Source organism: Tyto alba, unplaced genomic scaffold, assembly GCF_018691265.1.
Source record: "Tyto alba isolate M040663 unplaced genomic scaffold, T.alba_DEE_v4.0 Super-Scaffold_26, whole genome shotgun sequence".
In the NCBI taxonomy this organism is placed as follows: domain Eukaryota; kingdom Metazoa; phylum Chordata; class Aves; order Strigiformes; family Tytonidae; genus Tyto; species Tyto alba.
The window spans coordinates 16547826-16566540 of NW_024881300.1; the positions used below are offsets into that span (position 1 = coordinate 16547826).

Genomic DNA, 18715 nt, shown 5'->3' on the forward strand with positions numbered 1-18715 from the left:
CTTGATTTCAAATGCAGAACTGCCAACAAATTAGTTTGATGTAAAGTGGGTAAATGAGTGCAGGCTTAACTATAGCAATACAAAGTTGGCGCATAATTTGTTTCAGGCTTATATTATTTATATAGGGTCAGACTTACATCCAGGAACACACCTCTATTCAGGAACTTTCCAAAGTTGTCATGGTCTCCACACAGTTTTCAAGCTTCTTCTGCGATGGGGATCCAAGGTTAAATCCTAAGATATCTTCTGTAAGGCACTGCACTCCTCCCTTCATGCCACTTCAGTTGCAGGCTTCAGCAAATTGAAGGATCAGTGCCATGGCTGCCAGGACAGTAGAGGTGGAGACCTGAAATGAATGACTTAAGATGAAAAGCCAGACAAGAAATCTATCCCAGTTACTAATTTCACGTAGGGAGAACATAATGCTAAAAACAAACAAGAAAAATCCAAGAACATTGGAAGAAACTAGTGCCAAGTCAGGCATATAAGGTGCATTTCAGGAAAAAAGTCTCTTAGTAATTTGAAATGTACCGTTTTTCTACATTCCCATAAAAAGCTGTGGAAAACCAATATAAGCAGATGCTAGTATCAAATATCCAAATGTAATGTCATAATCCAGTAGCATGTTATATTACTTGCTCTGTTTGGAATACACCTTGTTTTTTCATGATTTTAGATTTGCAGAAACTATTTGAGTAAAAAAATGTGTTGTGGCTGCTATTTTTAATTTCAGCATGAAGATCTCTTTTCCGGTCTGAGTGGTTACATGCTTAATTTTGTGCCTTTTTTAACACATATTTCTTACATAGAAATGTATTGCAAGTTAGTCAGAAGTGCTGACAGAGCACTTAATTAAATTTAGGTAAGTAATTTGTGAATATAATGAGATTCCTCAAAGCTGGTTTCTAGGTTGCAGAATTAGTACTTTACTATTAGTATTCTGCTATTATTATTACTTTACTATTTAAAAATGCTAGTAAGAAACCAAAACAGGTTTTTGGGGTTTTGTTGTGTTTTTTTTTTCTTTTTTTTTTTTCCAGGTTTGTACTTTATTTTAAATTACAATTGCTATCAGCTCACTGATGACAGAATGGCTACAATAAAATCATACCATGTTCCTAGTGCATGCACTGGTGGCGTATTCAGTAGAGGAAAACAATTTATGGCTGTTATTAGAGAGCATTCTCTTTTGCTTTTAGTGAAATAAAAACTTTGCTAATCATATGGTCTGCCATGAGGTATTATCTAAAGAAATATGGAAATCTGTCTTTCTTTTAGAGATACATTAATTTAGCATATCATTGCTACAAAGAACAGGAAATCTTTTATATTTATAATACCATTCTATTTCTCTTTAACAATATCTAGAGCTAATATGATACTAAATAAGCTGTTTTCTTAAATTAAGACTATATAAGCATCTCTGAGAGACAGCCTAGTTGAAATCATTCTCTTTGCTGCAATGACAACTTAATTTTTTAACAGAAAGATACCATTTTAAAATTTCACAGGCAAACTTTAAAAATTATTTCATTTTTGTGTTGTCTTTTTTGGCTCAATTTGGTAATAAGTAGCTTCAAGACCTAAGTATCAGTAATTTGAAGGTACATAATTAGTCTTTCTAAAATAATATCAGATTTCCAAAATGTAACAGAATTAGCAACACCGAATGAATCATTTTAGCAACCTACTCAATTGGAAAGATATCTTTCAAAAACCACACAAAGTAAACACCAGACTAATTTTTTCCCCATCACAAAGCACAGAAATAAACACTCAACCAAACCACACAAACAGAATACCCCAAAATACATACAGCTGTCTAGTCAGAGCTTTATCCTGAGATTTTCCTGTTGATTTCTTTGTGTTGCTCTTGCATGAACTGGACAGGATTATAATATTCAATAATTTTAATTTTTTAATCAGTGAAGGAATGTTGCGCAGAACGTTGCATGCCATTACCCTGAGTGTGGGAACATTTCTGAAGTTGCAAACAGCTATTGGCACAACCAGTAATTGTCAAAGTTCTCACTGGGAGGAACAAGTATCGAGTTTTCTCAATCCAGGTTTTAAAAAGCTGTTAGACCTGCATGGAATTCCAGACTTATTCATTGTTAGAGTTTCGGAAATCCTATTCCTTACTGTATATCACTACCTGCACTGTCTTTGGAAGCCTGTGGAGCTGAGATATTTGAAACTAGGAGTACAAGGCAGATATCTGTCTCTTGAAACTAGAACCCAGCGTGCCTGGTCAACTTGCTTTTTCTTTGCTTTTCTGTTTTATTTTGTATACACGCTTTTAAAAATAATAACTTTTTGCAAATACTTACCTGTATAAAAATTGTTAGAGGGAAGCCTTGTTGTTACAGCTTGTTTTTGAAGACAGAGAAAATCTGGTCTGGTAGGAGATGAAAGTAGTAAACAATATTCTGGAAATTACCATTGCTGGTTAAGATAAGTGCCTTGGCTTGCTTTTGAAAAGATTAGATGTTGGAGAAGATGAGCCTATTTGGAGCAGGATAAGAAATTTTAAAGAGGACACAATATCCAAAGTTCTTGAGACTTTTGAGGAGTACCTCAAGAGAGACACTGAGGTGGTGTTGGAGAAGATTCAGTGCAGCTATCAAACTTTACGCTTCCGGAGAACACAGCTGTCATGAAACCTCTTTAGAACATTTTCTGACTGTAACCTGAAGGCATTTCTCCCCTTACTCTCCTACCAAGGTCTATTGACAGTAATTGTTGCTCTTCTCAGTACGATACACGATGCAGATGGCCAGAAATGGCTCTGATCCAAGAGAAGCTCTGAGATCCTGACCATAACATCCCCTCAGGAAAATACACTTGAATAGGCTTTTTTACAACAGGCCGCCTTTGCCAGCTTTGTCAGGGTTTTTTTTCTTTTTCCTGTGTTTGTATCAAGACTTCTTTGAAGAATTCTGTTGGTAGCATTGGTAGCATAACACCTTTTTCGATATGCAAGTGTGTGTTAATAGATTAAAATTTTCTAAGAAATGTTAAAGCTGCTAAATTTTGCCTGTGATGCTAACACAGTGCAGAGGTTCTGTACATTCCCAATTAAGCTCTATATATTTCATATTCCTTGCCTCTCTGCTTGGGTCCAGCAGAGCAGTATGTATAAGGAAGGAGCTTGTAGAATGCTCAGAAAATCTGCAGCACTTGGGGAGTTATGATGGAAAATTAGAATTTGAATATTTCTCACAGGGCATTGTAAACATGACTTGTAAAGGACCTTGAGATACACTGGTTTTGCCTTTCTAGACCATGTTTTTTGTTTTACAGATGACCTCATTATTGCATATGTCATCTAATTTCCACATTCACTGTCCCTGCTGAAAAACATCTGAATGAGGATATGTGATAACATATCCACGACTATACCATTTGTAGGGCTGAAAGGGATGGGAGAAATATACTTGTTCAAAATTGTTTCTTCAATTATAAAAGTATATTCCCTAAAGCAAACACAAATTGTTTCAAACTGAGTTAGGTCCTTTTCCTGTGTTTGTCATAATTTTCTACTAGACTGAACAGATAGGGGAAGATGATTCTGCTCTAGAGTACGCTTAAAAACAGTACGTCAAACTAAAATACAAATTAATACAAGTGTGCTTGAGGGAAAAGGCAAACTTGGGATTCCTTTTCTTTCTCCTTTGCTATTGATCATTTTCATCTACTGCTGCCCAGGAGTGCCTATGTCGGAGTCATCAGACAGTGCACAGCTGTGCTGCATTCTAGGTTGGTCTTGTTATTGAGTAACTGGTTTGCAAACTTTCCTTACATAAATAAAACAGAAAGTAGAAGCATTTTCCAGTTGTTTGCTAATGTGTAAAAATAGTTCTAATTCCAGCACAGAACTCTGGGATACATGCTGTGTCAATTTTGCGGCTCTTAAAGGTGAAATCTGTAGTTCAGCATTAGTTTAGACACAAATCCTTAAAGGGCTGAGCTATACTGAAAGCATATAAAGGCCAACAGAATTTTTGTCCTTTATCCCAATGGAAACTCTATATTAGTAAACACTCCTTTGCACTATTTCCAACCCAAGAGCCCTCTGCTGAGGATACTGCACAAGATGAAATTCAATTAACTTGTCCAGATAAACAAAGTACATCGGATCCATTTACTTGGATTTGAGCTGATGAATGCACATAGCAACCAATATGAAATAATTGGTGAAAAGTAATTTAGAGCCACAATTCTAAAAGAAGAGGGAAAGCCTTTTGATCCTTGCTCCTGGAAGGGATATTTATTTTGAATCAAACTTCAACCACTTCAGAGAACCTCCAGTAAATTCCAGGATTTCCACATGCTCACTGTACTACCAGTTAATCCTGGGTCTGATTTCAACCAAGTGTAGAGTGATAAACTTTCTTCCTTGGTAACGTGAAAACACTCAGGCACAGACTTTGCAGAAGCTCCATACCATACCCTGCAAAAGGCAGGCTATACACAGCACTTAAATGTTCGCATGAAAAAGTAAATACTTTTATATAGTCTGCATAGAACATCTTAAGCCTTAACCATACTTACAGAGCAAAGGTTTTTCATTCTCTCTGCCCTCTATAGTATGAGGGAATGGTTTTAATATTCACGTACCTTGGGAAACAAGTAGTTGCAGTCTTGGTTGAATAAGTGGACTGCTGGCAGCCATAAACATAAAAATTACTGATTTATAAAATGGCATAATGGTCTCTTAACTCAGATGTAGTGTAGTGAATGGCATTGCACTAGTACTGAATTTGACTGGGTAGGTAAGCTGCAAATAACACTAAAATATACAGATGTTGTATCAGCTCTTCAGACTTTTGTTCAATTTTTTTTTTATATATTTTAATAGCTCCATCTGGATTCTGTAGCCACTATTATTGTTATAAGTTTTATTGTTCCCCTTGCCTCTGCCTGCTGTTTGCATTTGCAAGCTACTTACAAGTGTCCTGGAAACAACTCCTGAACCTTTCTCCAGAGTCTTAAATTTGATATTGTGCATGTTAAAAATGCAGGGAAAGCACATTTTCTCAAATTTGCCTTGCTAAATAGGATATGGTACAAATTAAAATAAATGTTGCATACCCTGCTATCCACATGATATTTTGGTAATAAATTTCAGTGGATGGGCAAGTGTGCGCACTGATTTCTCCAGTTCTGTCACATCTACGTTGGTTATTTATGCTGTGCTGTAGACTCCTAAAATCTTGATTTAGCTAATAAGAGTCATAAAAAATGATATAGCTGCTCTTTCTTTAGAGTCTTTGTTGGATATTCTTAAAGGAATATTGTCCATAGTGCAGAACAAGTCTTATAGGATAGTTAGATATTGTTCATGCTGTAAGGTAACTTCATAAAAGTTATTGTGATTTTGTGGACTACATTTAGAGGTCAACCTTTTATCCACTGGGATTCATAAGATTGTGTTTTCCAAGGTTAATTTAAAATTATGCCCTAAGTTCAAAAGTCACTGTGTTTTACAGTGCAATTTTTCTTTTGTTCTAACATATTTATTTATTTTTAAGTCTGGTATTTACTAATTGAGGGAACCACTTTGCAAAATTAAGGTTGTAACATTGAGTTCGCTGCAGTCAGCTTTCAAAATAAGGCCAACAGATGGTAAAGACATTTTGTGCCCAGCATCTATTAAATTTAATTGGAAGTTGAAAGCTGTATTTGCTTAGTCTCTTTAAAAATCTCATAATTTCTTCTGTATTAGACATTCAGTAATTATCTTAGGTTCGTGGACCCCAGTTCAGGCTTTTAAATGTACTGTGGGACCCACCTGCTCCCAAGTCAGCATATTGTTTCAAACTTCTATGCCATTATTCTTAAAATATTCAATAAAACTATGTCACAGATGATAGATCCTATTAACATAAAACTCTTTCTTGACTCAACATATTCTGTTACGGCAGCAAAAAATAGTGTGATGAGGATATGAAACAGCCTTTATGTGTTCCTGAACTTTCCCGCCATGAAAGTGAGGAAACTCTTGACATCTTCCAATTTTCAGTGATTTAATAGCGGTGTGCATGGTGCACATTGAACTTTGAGTGCAGCACACACACAATTTCAATTCATCAACACTGAGCTCTCATGAGTTCTGAAACTTCATATATCAAAATGAGTTCCTCTCCATTGCACTAGTAAGAAGAGGTTTTTGTTCTTTTCTCACATGTGCTAATTGCAGCCACCTGTTAAATGTCTAGTCTTGCTGTATCTGTAGGACACTACTTAAAGTTTTTTTTAAAAGGGGGAAAAAAAACTGTAGAAGGAGGAAGGGAAAAAATACTCGCTTATGCAATGAGGACTACAGTATTACATTAATCGCAGCCACTGCCTGGATACAGCATTCCCTCTATAGGAACACAAAAGAAATTAACTGAAACATACCACAAGTCAATTAGAAAAACTCTTCATACTTTCAGTGAAAGCAGAGTTTCTTGATAAATATTCTACAAAGAGACAATCTAATGAACAACCTGTAAGAATGAACTCCCTGAGCCTATATTTCGCTCTGCACCTCAGCTGAGCATTACTTTTGTACTGCATTATGTATGCTATTCAGAAACTGTCATCAAGACTCACATCCCATTTCGCCAAACACAACGCAAAAATCAGGCCTTACAAATTCAGTAAAAAATGTTTAACTATTAATTTTGTTTCAAGCTGCTGCTTGAGTGACTGACACATAGCATGCCTTAAACATATTGCTGGTTTTGGAAGGAAGGAATTCTGGCTTTTCTTAGTGTGTGCCTGAAAATTATTAATGGGTTACCTTTCTTTCAGGTAAAGGAGGCCATGCAGAGAATCCACGACCGAGGAAATATAGGAAAACTAATTCTGGATGTGGAGAAAGCACCCACTCCCCTGGTGAGCACAAAGCACTACATATGTGGTACAGTCACAGAAGTTAAAGCATGGTAGTGACTTTTGGAGACATGTCTCTTAGGATTTTTTTTTTATATATATATACTGTTTTCTTCTAAATCCATAGCACCTAAATACAACCAATAATTGTAATTTATATATTTAACCCAAAATGAAATCTAATTTTCTATACTGAATGTCTGTCTGCCTCTTCACAAATGTGTCTGCAGGTCTTAGCTCATGCTAAAACTTCTACATCTATTTCTGTCTCTGTGATAGAAAACAAATAGTCATTTCACTTACTAATTCAGGAATTTTATATTAAGTGGATTGAACAGAAAAAGACACAGTCAGTATTACTTCAGTATACAAACATAGAAGTTCTTTCTGATTCCCATACAAAAGTTGGAGTATACCTTTGGTAGGAATTTATTTTTCTATAATATATGAAATACAATATCTGAATACTTCCTTCTAAAAATGTTCTGAAGGAAGACAGTTGTGATGGAGCTCTGGTCCACTGGATTTGGAGCACTTACCATGGTACTGAAACATTAGAGAGAGCAGTAGTTATTGAAAGTCGGGATCATGCCTAAACATTCACTGATGATGTAGGAGAGAGCAGTAAAGAACATAATGAAAAACTGACTTCAAATCAATACTGATTTATGAAGTTTGCTTTCAGACAGACCTGAGGTATCTCCTGTTTCAAAAGAACAGAAAAGATTCTGGAATTGTAGTTAAGATCTTACTTGCACTTACTCTAAAATCAGCCCCAGATCTCATACAAAATTGATAGAAGGAAAAGGAAGGCTTTTGAGATCTTACATATGGACTGGACATTATTTTGTAGCTGAGTTGCATCTTAGAAGTGGGGTGGGACCAAATCCCATCCATTAACTGGTGTTCAATAGTGTTACCTGTTTGTGGAAGAGCAGATACAGAAGGGGTTGTAAACCAGAGATCTCACAAATTCTGTAAACTTCCTACACAGTTGTATTTCCTACCTGAGAGCCTTAATATCTGTTTTCTGTAAGTGCACAGATCAGAGTTCTGCCTGTACAACTGTCCTGCAAAGCTTCCTGCTAAGTAATTTGGCTGTAAGCTGCGAGGGAACAGCTTACAATTTTAGCTGGAAGTGGTATAGTGCCAACAAAAGTTTTGCACAGGTAAAATGTTGATTTTCATGTTGCAACCATGTCTTCTTCCATTTTTAAAGTCACTATATCAAATGAATCAAACTGAAATAAGAATGAATAAAACAGTATGAAAGGTGCTCTGATGTCCTTCATCCTACAGATGGCCAACGACAGCACAGAGACAAGTGAGGCTGGAGAAGAGGAAGAAGACCATGAAGGGGACAACGAGAATAAAGAGCGCATGCCATTCATCCAGTAACAGCCAGACGTGGTGGAAGCAGAAAGATTGATGAAGTAGAAGGGAACAAGACTGGGAAATCTATTCTGTGCATCAGTGAACAAATGCTGTAGTACAGTGTGTGTTGTATTTGTCTGCAGTCAGCTGAGCTATGAGCTGTTGATCATTGTTGTTTTGAACTCAAGTGCCATTCTCATCCAGTGCAGTATTATGACATTCCTGTGTAATACCTAATTTCCCTGTAGGAGTCCCATGGATTTTTCTGTTCCTGTTTAAAAGCCTTATTAATTTACTGTGTAATTTTAGATGGGCATCTTTCTCACGCAAATTCCAACATTTTGCATAAAGTTATTGGGGGGGGTTGGACTTTTTTTGCAAGTTGGAAATAGTAACAGAAAAAATTCCCCACTTGTTCTCTGGAAGATTCTAGTAACTGGAGGGAGGATTTTAAGTTTGTGGATTTTCAGTGTTAAAATAGTTTTCCTTTTATGAACCACAGATAAAAGTTGAGAAGAGATGAGTTTTCATTTTCCTCAGTCATGCTTCATCATTTTATAAGCAATCTTATCTTCATTTTCAAAAACACCTCATTTAGAATTGTGGAATCTGAAACTGTGCAAGAAATCATTAATTGAGAGACTTTGATTAGTATTGTATAATCATGTTAGTCATCAGCACCAGTAATTAAGCCCTTCATTCAGAGTGCCAACTATCATGCTTTTCTGTTGATCTGAGCTATCACCCAGTACGTTACAGGCAATGAAAAAGGTCAGTGAGCCACTCATTTTAGACCCAGAACTTTAATTGCCTGTAGAAGGTAGCATTGTTATTGACAGATCAACGTCTTCTGATAAGGACACATTGACTCATCTGTGTCCAAAATCCAAACCAATTTAAAATTTCATTTTTAAATTGTATTGGTTAGGATCACTCATCAGTACGTGGAAAGAAATTTGTTGACAGAGTTCATTGCTCTGAAATCACTAATGTGTTGATCAGCTATCAAGCTGGAGCTGAACTCCTACAGAATTTAACCCTGTTAAAAATGAGTTTTAGGCCTTAATTCCATAAGAAATTATGCACAGGAATAACTTTATCTAGGTGAGTAGTTCTATCAAAAGCTCTGCTCCATATGTACAGTTATGTTTGTAATTATTTGCAGGATCAAGTATTCAGAGACCAGCTAGTCTTATCTACCTCCCACTAGTGGAAACTATATCTAAACATGGCAAAAGTAAGTATTTTTTCCATGTCTTTCACCTGTCCAAGCAGCAGCTACTCAGGTCCTCAACTGTATTATTAAAACAATTGTTTTAAAATTATTGCAACCACCTACAGTAGAAATGCTAAAGGAATGTCAGAGACCTTATTTAATGACATATATCTTTGAATTAGTATATTCTTTTCAAAAGGAAGTATTTTCCCGGGTATAGATAGTTCACCTAAATCTACAAGTATCCTGTAGTGATAGAAGTTAATTAACATAGAAAAGTGGAGAGCGAGGGCTTCTCAGGCTTTTCTCAATGTAAGAGGACTTGAGGGTCTTGATGACTTTTATGTGTGGTTTTAGAAGATTCTCTCTTGTTTTTTCTCTTTGTTTCATCTTGCTGCCTGAGTATTAATGTCCATCTCTTTACACTGTACTCATGAAGTTGCTGTTCTAATACCGGATAATTGTGCAGAATGTTCATTCTGAATGAGTTTCCCTTGGGTTAAACAAATTCAAAAATAATGAGAAGAAATAACTGTGGAGAAAAATGCCAAAAAAGCTTTTGAAATATTAATGGAACCAGAACTTCAGTTTTCTCTAGATGTTGATGAAGAACTTCATTAAAGTTGATTTTCTTTTCCAGCTGGACTTGTCGACACTTCCAGTGCCATATGAGGCCCAAACAGGGACTTTATCCACATAAAAAAATATATATTCAGTGAGAGTTTTCCTTGTATCGGTCTTGCCAGTTGGGCTCTTAAGAAAGGCCATTAAGTTTTCACGACTCATAAGCTGACAACTGTAGGAAACATGCCCAATTTTGTTTTGCAGTTAGTGTAATGATGTTGTCCTGCAACAAACCTTAACATAACTAGAAATTTTGATTTGACGCCAAAGTGAGCAATATTGCTGGTGATCTTCGAGCTGGCAGTAAAGTGGCATTCTCAAGGCCTTAAATTAGTAGGGCAAGCAGAATAGCAAATCCGTTCTGTTAGAAACCGCAGTATGGTTGGCTCTACAGTTAAATTACCCTTCAAGACAAATAAAGACGGGTGATCTTGGTCATGGCCACAAATACCATAGGGACAACAACCAAATGAAATAATTTTGGCTAGCTCTTTCTGGTTTTGTTAGCAAGGCAAAAATACTCCTCATGCTAATTCATACCAATTTTAGGGCCATTTTCTGATCAGCAGAATATCAGGTAATTGCAGTGAGTACAAAGGAATACTTCTGGATCTACCTAAGTGCACCACAGATGAGTATTACCATCAGCAAGCTAAACTCTACTCTATGTTTTACTGGTATTAATATGGCATATATGAAGGTTACTACTGAAATGAATGGAAATTTTTCACATATCTGTTCTGGAAGCAGGATTTGTGCTAGCAGAATTTGGCCCACAAGCCCTAAGTACCTTTTAGAATACCACAAACAGTAGTATCGCATCTGAGGTGGTAGAGGGCATGCTATACAAAATGATGATGCTGAGGCTTGTTACTGACCAAGTCTTATTGTAGTAGAAATGAAGGTTTGTGCTTACTACTGACAGCATTGTTTAAACAACTCTAAGACAATTGGATAGTTTCTTCAAGTGAAACAAATTATTTCTCAATTTGCCTTAAAGGAACTGTGAAAGCTTCTCTTTAACTTAAGCCTGATTGAAGTGAACTGAAACACTGTTTAATTGTATTTGTTGCTTTAGAGCTTTTGTTATATTGTGCCTACAAAGCAAATTATGTTTACATAAAAATATAAATAAAATATTGAGCATAGCATTATCCTTGGCTTACATGTTTTATTCTAATATTATGGACACATTAGGGAACTGACTTGGAAATGGTTAAGAGGGAAATTTGAGATCTCATTTCCCATTTTGGTCACTGAGGGATAGACAAAGAATTTTTTTTTATTACAGAGTACATTGAGGTTATTAAAATGGCTGAGTGTGCTATTTTATAGAACATTGACAATTTACATATAAAATGTTGACTGTTACAGTCTAAGAAAATCAAAACATTATGTAAGCACCATTCATGAAGTGTTCAGGGAAGTGTAATTCGATACTTACAGAAACTATTTTCCACAATGTTAGCACTCAGATTGCACTGGGAGATGGATTGACACACAAGTTATCCTGAGACAGCTCCTTTCAGAAATGAAGCTACTCTAAGGGAATACTCTTACAACATCCAAAACAGCCACCACCAAAGTAGCTAATAGAAAGCAGAAGGACATGATTTAATCTAAAATCCCACTCTCTCTGGGTCTTGGTCTTAACTCAGGGTTGTAAGGAGGCTTACATCTTTTCTTTCAAAGAAATGATTAGAGTTAGCAAACCTTACAGGTCATCTCGAGCCTGTACTTGAGTGCATGGCTTTAATAGTCTCCCTGCATGGAAGGAAGAAATGGTTCAATGGACTTCACTTTCATACCTAAACAAAAAAATGTTATCTTTGGTTCATTCCGGCCATGCAAGACATGTTCTAAAGCCTGTAACATCCCTGGAAAATCTCACTTCAGTAGTTACTGCATGTGCTTTATAATCTAAAAGCTCATATGAACACTTGTTGCTGGTGAAGAGGAGCAGAGTAAATCTGCCCTCTGTTTTCAAGCCTTAATAAGCAAATAATGATCAGTGCATCTCTTATCACAGGGTCAGGATAAGGCTGAGAGTAAACAGCAATAGCCTTTTGCAAACTCTCAGTGATTACTAATAAAGCTCTGCCTTTTACCAGCTTTCCCACTAGGGCATCTATACTCGACTATCAAACAATCTAACATCCAGAGGCTGCTACTGGGCAAGCAAGGATGCAGCAGGCTGCCTTTGTGTGGCGTCTGGCCAGATAAAATGCAAAAATCATCCTACAATACTGAGTATCCCTGGGTCTCACCTCATCCTCCATTTTGTGCCTCCTCTCTCCTTTTCTGTGAGCTTAGTGATTAATCCTGGTTGGCTTTTGTCAGGAAAGACTAGTATGGCCATGATTGCCAGCACACAACATGCTTAAAACCTAGAGAACTGTGCAGGAGTTTCTCTCCCTGGCAGCACCTTAGTCCCTTAGTGTGAGCTAGTGTTTTGTTTCACTGCAAAGAGTCAAAACAATCAACACAGTATAATTGCTATCTGCATCAAAGCACCTTTTTTCCAAGTAATTTGTAACATCTAGGCAAACATCCTAATGTTCTCCTTTGAGAGAACAGGTTAGAGTATAAAAGCAAATGTAGCTTTATCTTCTCAGTCTGAGATGTCATGCTGATTGATTGTGCTTGGTTGATCCTAGCTAAGCCACCCCTTTCCTGTTTACCCCACTGTCAACTACCTCTGCAGCAAATAGCGTGGTTTTCTGAACATTGCCCTGATCTTTTCTATTTGTAGCAATGCTGTATTGGGCACCTCACCACCAGTACGCTGTGCAAAGACTGGAAAGTGTTGTTAGAACAGTGCAGATGATTAAGAGTTAGAGTGAATGTATGAAAAGAATCATGTATGTCTCCACCCAAGAGTAACAAGTGAGTAGAATTTGCAGCATGTTACCTGTTGATTTATTTGTATGCTTGAAAGGGAGGCAGTAGGGTAGTTTGTTAGAGGTGTGGAGTTTAGTCACTGCCCAGGCTGTTGCACTCCTGTGTGGCAGCCTGTAGGGCTTTCTGGTCTTGCCCTGTTTTTCACCACATCACTGGAAACCTGATTCGCTTCAGGGCAAGTATTCAGTACTCAGAATTCAGTTTAGCCCCTGTCTCTGTATGAAGCCAGGCATGTTTACCAGGCTGCAGAACAGCCCATCAACACAGACCTGGCAGGTAAATGAGGCAGCTGCACCTTTGCCTCCTCCCTCAGCCAGCCAGGCTACGCAAAGCTGAGAAGAGGAAGGTTCAAGAGATGCTGCTTTTTACAGCATAAAGGGGTGCCTGGCAATGACACTGCTGTTGCTGAAGTGAGCATCCTCCTTGGAACTACTTTAACAGTCCCCCTATCCCTCACTAGGTTTGACATGGGCATCTCAGCCTTTCTCTGCAGGGTTTCTAGAGCCCCCACAATATTCAAGAATCATTCTCTGGTAGCACTTCAGGAAAATTAATTTTTTACCCCCCGAAGAATACTGGGTCATGTCCACTTTCATTCCTCACAGAGACTGACAGACAAACTCCTAGTGGATTTATCACAGGTAGATTAACCCTACACATATTGGAACCTTTCTTCTCACATATGGCAACTGCAGGCGTTTTGGACAAGATGTGAACAAAACATCAGGAACAAGCATTGACAGCCTTCATAGTGATTGTCCTTTCTCTTAAAAACACCTGCCACCATATAAGATGAGCTTTCATTTAGAAAGGAACAGTCTACACAGTTGTTGGTAAAAGCTTTAAAACTGACTGAACTAAAACATAATCTAAATAGACAAGGGAAGAGTGTTTAATCTTGCAGCCTCCAAACCCTCATGATGTTTAATGCTTGGTACAGATACCACTACACAAAATTGCAAACTGGGCAGGGGTTAAATGGGTGGGCTGTGAGATGCCACTGGCACTTGTTAGTTTAGGAACACCAGCTGCCAGCTATAAAAAGGGGAAAAGGGTTGTGGTTTGGGAAGATGGGGTCTGTGACTGAGGGAGGGCTGCAGGAATGGTGGCGTGCTTGTTTTCCTTCTGCGATGAGGAGGGCTTTGATCTGCCTGGAAGAGCTTTTTTTGTTCTTGCTTAGTGACCATGCTGAGATGCTACAATTAGCCCAAAAGTACTGGGAAAAACAGTGAAGGAAAAAATTCTACTGCTGGAGCTGAGTAATTATTGGGGAATAAATAGGAAGTGAGCGCTTCTCTGGAGGCAGGTTTGCTCTCAGAGCTACAGCTGTGAAGTACTTGTGGCACCCATACCCACAGCTCCTGCACATTGCCATGCCTGCCAGGCACAGGGGCTCTCTGCCCATCCCAGGTCCAAGGCCATCAATCAGCCCCCTGCTACCTGCAGCCCTGCTGGAAGTAGCTTTGCCTCTGCAACTTCCAGGACTGGAACTGTGCTGTGTTCTGCCAAACATTAGCTGTGTCCCTGGCAAACATAATTTTCCTGATAAGCTGCAGGTTCCAGTACAAATAATTTTGTGCTCTTCTGCTGGGTAATCTTTGTAAATACATTTCCCACAAGGAGAGATGTATTTCACTATATAGTGCAGCAGTAAGTGATGCAGCATCGTAGCTGCCCTAGAAGAACAGAGCGAGATGGCAGATATGCTAGATGCATTATTTATGTTAAGGATTTCTGCACTTTCCCTGAAATGGCTGGCCCTTGGGCTGGCCAGGTGATAAGCTAACAACCAAACAATACTTGTAAAAGCTGATGGGCGAAGTTGGCTGAACGGTGACTGGGGTGCCTTCTGGTGATACAGGCATCATGTTGCCTGGAGGATGCGTCAGATCAATGATGTTTCCCAGAGGCTTATAGGGGAAAACACTTCTTTTCTTGCTAACACAGAAGAGATGATGACAAGTGAAGTGTATTTCTTTTCCAAGTCTGTTTGCTTTGGCAGATTATTTTTCTGTTTCTCTGCTGCTGTTTTTTTCCTTCTAGTGTCTGCATTTTATACGATGAATATTTTCCCCACTGTAAAAAAGAAAAAAACCAAACCAAGTCTACTGTGAGACTTGCCAAGTATCTCCTTGGTTGTGTAAAAGCATCCCTTTGAGTTCCTGCACCATTTCTATTGTAGACAGGGAAAATTAATTTAAAGTGACTTATCCGGTGCCATAATTCTGCCGGTTGGTTTAAGGACATACAGTATTCTAGCATTTAATTCTCCACTTGCTGAAGGAATCCTGATTAAACTGAGCAGCTGAGCTGGAAGTTTTGCCTCCATGGCCGAAAGCTGTGTCTCAAATCATACCTGCTCCAAAGGAAAGGAGATGCACAGAACCTTATGCTGAATGTCCTCAGCTGAGACACTGTCAGCAAAACCACATAGAAATCTATGCAGTTGAGACACAATAACCTAAATCTTCCTTTTTTTCTCATCAAGTAGGATAGCTCAGAGCCTGAACTAACACTGTATGTGGCTATTATAAGCATTTTCTACTATCTTCTTGATCACCCTTTCCACACTATCTGAGTAATCACCTCTGGTAGGGCATCACAGGGAAGGGAGCACCCCGGATCCCCAAACCCAGCCTTTTCCAACAAGAGCAGTGCCTGGATTCAGATGAGACTGCAGACCCAGCCGATCTGGCTCATCCTCACCTCATCAGTGGAACTGGGATTGCTTCATCTGAGGATCGGATGGGAAATGGTGTTGCATACTGGGCTGTAAAAATGAGTGCCATAATGAAATCTGATTGCCAAATGATGCTGGACCCATACATCAGTCATGGGTTTATGCAGAGTGTCACTAGAGAGGCAGTACTCAGACTCCATGTAGGCACGTGACAAGAGTTTACAGAAGGAATGGTCTTTAAGGTCTCACTTGAATGATCAATCTACAATTGCTCACCTAACTGTATCAGATGCCATTAACTGTGCTGCATGACACTTGCTATATAACCCATTCTCACAGTTCACATATTAAATGTTAATCTCATTTCAATATTATCTTTCTTGCAGCATATTCCTTGGCATTGTACGTTAATTTAATACAGCATACATAATATGATTCATATGAGATTTTTGTTCTGCGCTTTGTTCACCGTACCAGTGATGTATAAAGTTATTACACAGTGTTCTGTTTGCTAATCATCAAGCAAAACAGGATAATAAAAGAATAATTGTTGCAAGCTTCCTTCCTTATTCCCATTAAGATGGTAAACTCCACTCAAACTGGAATCTCACAGGAGTTTTACTACTGGCTTTGATAGGGACAGCATGAAGCTGATTGGTCCTCTAAATGAACCTAATCATAGCTGCAGTATTAAAAATTCAGGGAGTAATATTTATTTCCATGTTGTAACTTATTTGGTGGGGAACAAACACAAGATTTTTTTTTAATCATTACTCAGGTCTCCATATTAAAATACACTATATTCAATGCCAAACCCAATTATCTTTCTTGAGGATGCAGTATTGGTTTATACTGGTTTTATGGAGCCACTGGAACAAGTAAATGAAGTATAAAATGGAAAATCCTTGCACAGAGACTACAGCTGCTCCTCTGCATTTGCAGCTGTGCTGCTTCTGATGCTCCAGGGGACTCACAGCCCTCTGCTCTACCAGCGACAGTGTGCAAAGGCCGGCCAAGCTCCTGCATCAAGTGCCAGGTTGTACAAGAAGCTTCAATATGCAAAGCAAGCACTTGTCTTACAGGTCCTGCATTGAGAGATTAATTTGGTAGCCTTTCTTTAGAACAGCTGTTTTGTTTCCTGGTCACATTAGATCCCTTGTAAAGGGATTGCCTTGATAGAGACCATTCATTGCTTGCAACTTGGGGAGCATCTACAAGCAGTGGCATGCAGTGCCAAGTTTCTCAAACTAATGGAAACCCAAGCTGTTAAGTCTATGTAGCAGCATGAGGCACCGTGCAAACATGCCAGCTCATATCTGCAAGCAGTCCTGCCACCTCACCAGTCTGGACCAGCTCCGATCTAGTGCTACACAAGTGTTCCTCGCTCGCTTGTACATGTCCAGCTTTCATGACCTAGTACCACTTCTGCATGGGGAGATGGTCCCAGACTGTTTTGCCATTAGTTATCAAGAGAAGGAACAAAGGCTGTTGGCCTTCTGCAGGTAAAACTCCGTTGCCTTTAGTGAGAATTTAACTCACAGCAACTTCTCCTTCCCCATTTCTGTGGGCTAAGAGCCTTCCAGTAACGTGCAAGTCTGTTGAGCAAGGGAGAGTAAAGGGCTTGATAAAGCCATAAAAAAGCCACTCTCTCCACTGTTTAAGTGCCCAGCACATGAGAGGGGAGGAACCATGGCACATGGCTGCAACCTGAGCCTGCGCTTGCCAGCACTGCAGCTGTGTACAGCTGCCAGTGCTGCAAGAGAAGCACAGGGCAGGGAGCAAGGTAAAGCGTAAGACTTGGAAAGCCCACATTAGCTGCAGGCTTCCATGTCAGCAGGGAACCTGGCCCTGCGGGGAGGGGTATGAGAACTGCAAAAATTTGTCCTGTGGCTGGAGAGGCATCAAAGATGAACACGGGCAGTGAATGTCAAACCCAGACAAACCCAACCTGTCCATTCTTACTGCCACAAAGTGGTATGAAACACAAGTGATCCTGAGATTCAAAGATCTTTAGAAGATTAATCAGCCAATATAATCAGTCAGATGTCCATGTAACTTGTGAAATCATGTCACTTTGTTACATGAAGCTTATTTAAACCAGGCAGAGCCCATAGCATTATTTTAGAAAACAATATTGACAAAACCAGGACAATTTCCTGTTCCTTTTGAAACCCCAGTTGGATAAACATGTTTGACCTGATGGATGTCTGTCCACAACTGCTCTTCCTACAGTAATGAAGCATCTGGAAAATGTATAATCCAGCTGATCCTCTAGTGGATAACACTGGTGTAAGGCCATACAGCAAAGTGGATTTACCCTGAGTATTAAGCAGACAGAAGAGAGCCTGGTCTTTTCTCTTTTACTTTGATGGATAAGCAATATAAAAGCAGAGCTCTCCTAATCATTCCTAGGACACTTAAGACATCTGCTGGAAATTAGAATAAACTGCAGTAAGAATGTACATGACAGAATAAATAATGAAATAATGAAAAATTCTGTCAATTTTATGCTTACACAATGTCTAAATTACTTGGCAAATGCCAGAATATTTTCCATTTGAAAGTATTATTTGAAAACATTTGAATAAATAGCCTGTTTATTCCTGCTGTTCTAGTTGCCACCAAGGAATCAAGTTTCATTTTCAAAAAACTTCAAGTCTGAATGCAGTCTTTGAACCCCCTTCTCCCCTGATGTGTAAGGTCACGCAACAGACATGCATGCACAATATGTAGCATTGTGTGCTGGGACTAAAGTACAGGCCAGGTTTCAGGCTTTGGATGGATGTAAACATCAGATGCCTTTGCAGTTGGATACAGGGGATGACACAAATCTTTTTCCCTCTTCACTTACAAATCTTGTTTACAAACATCTTGCTTATCAGTCATGTTGTGACTCCAAGTGCTTATAAAGATTGTATATTTTGTCAGGGTGTGTGGCTCTGCCACTTGCACATCCCCAGCTGCATAATCCCACACTGTAAACCCACAGCTCTGGTTCTCTGGCTGCACCTGGCTTGTGGGGTCGTGGCACAGGGAGA

At 38.8% G+C, this 18715-nt stretch overlaps 1 protein-coding gene across 1 annotated transcript in view; it reads left to right on the forward strand.

The window, feature by feature from the left end:
• The window catches only part of VAT1L (vesicle amine transport 1 like), a 62957-nt gene extending 51707 nt beyond the window's left edge, over window positions 1-11250 (forward strand). The window contains exons 8-9 of the mRNA XM_032990664.2: window positions 6802-6885; window positions 8182-11250. Of these exons, the coding sequence (XP_032846555.2) occupies window positions 6802-6885; window positions 8182-8280 (183 nt within the window). The 3' untranslated portion in view covers window positions 8281-11250. The remainder of the gene's footprint in view (window positions 1-6801; window positions 6886-8181) is intronic.
• The last annotated feature ends 7465 nt before the right edge of the window (window positions 11251-18715 follow it).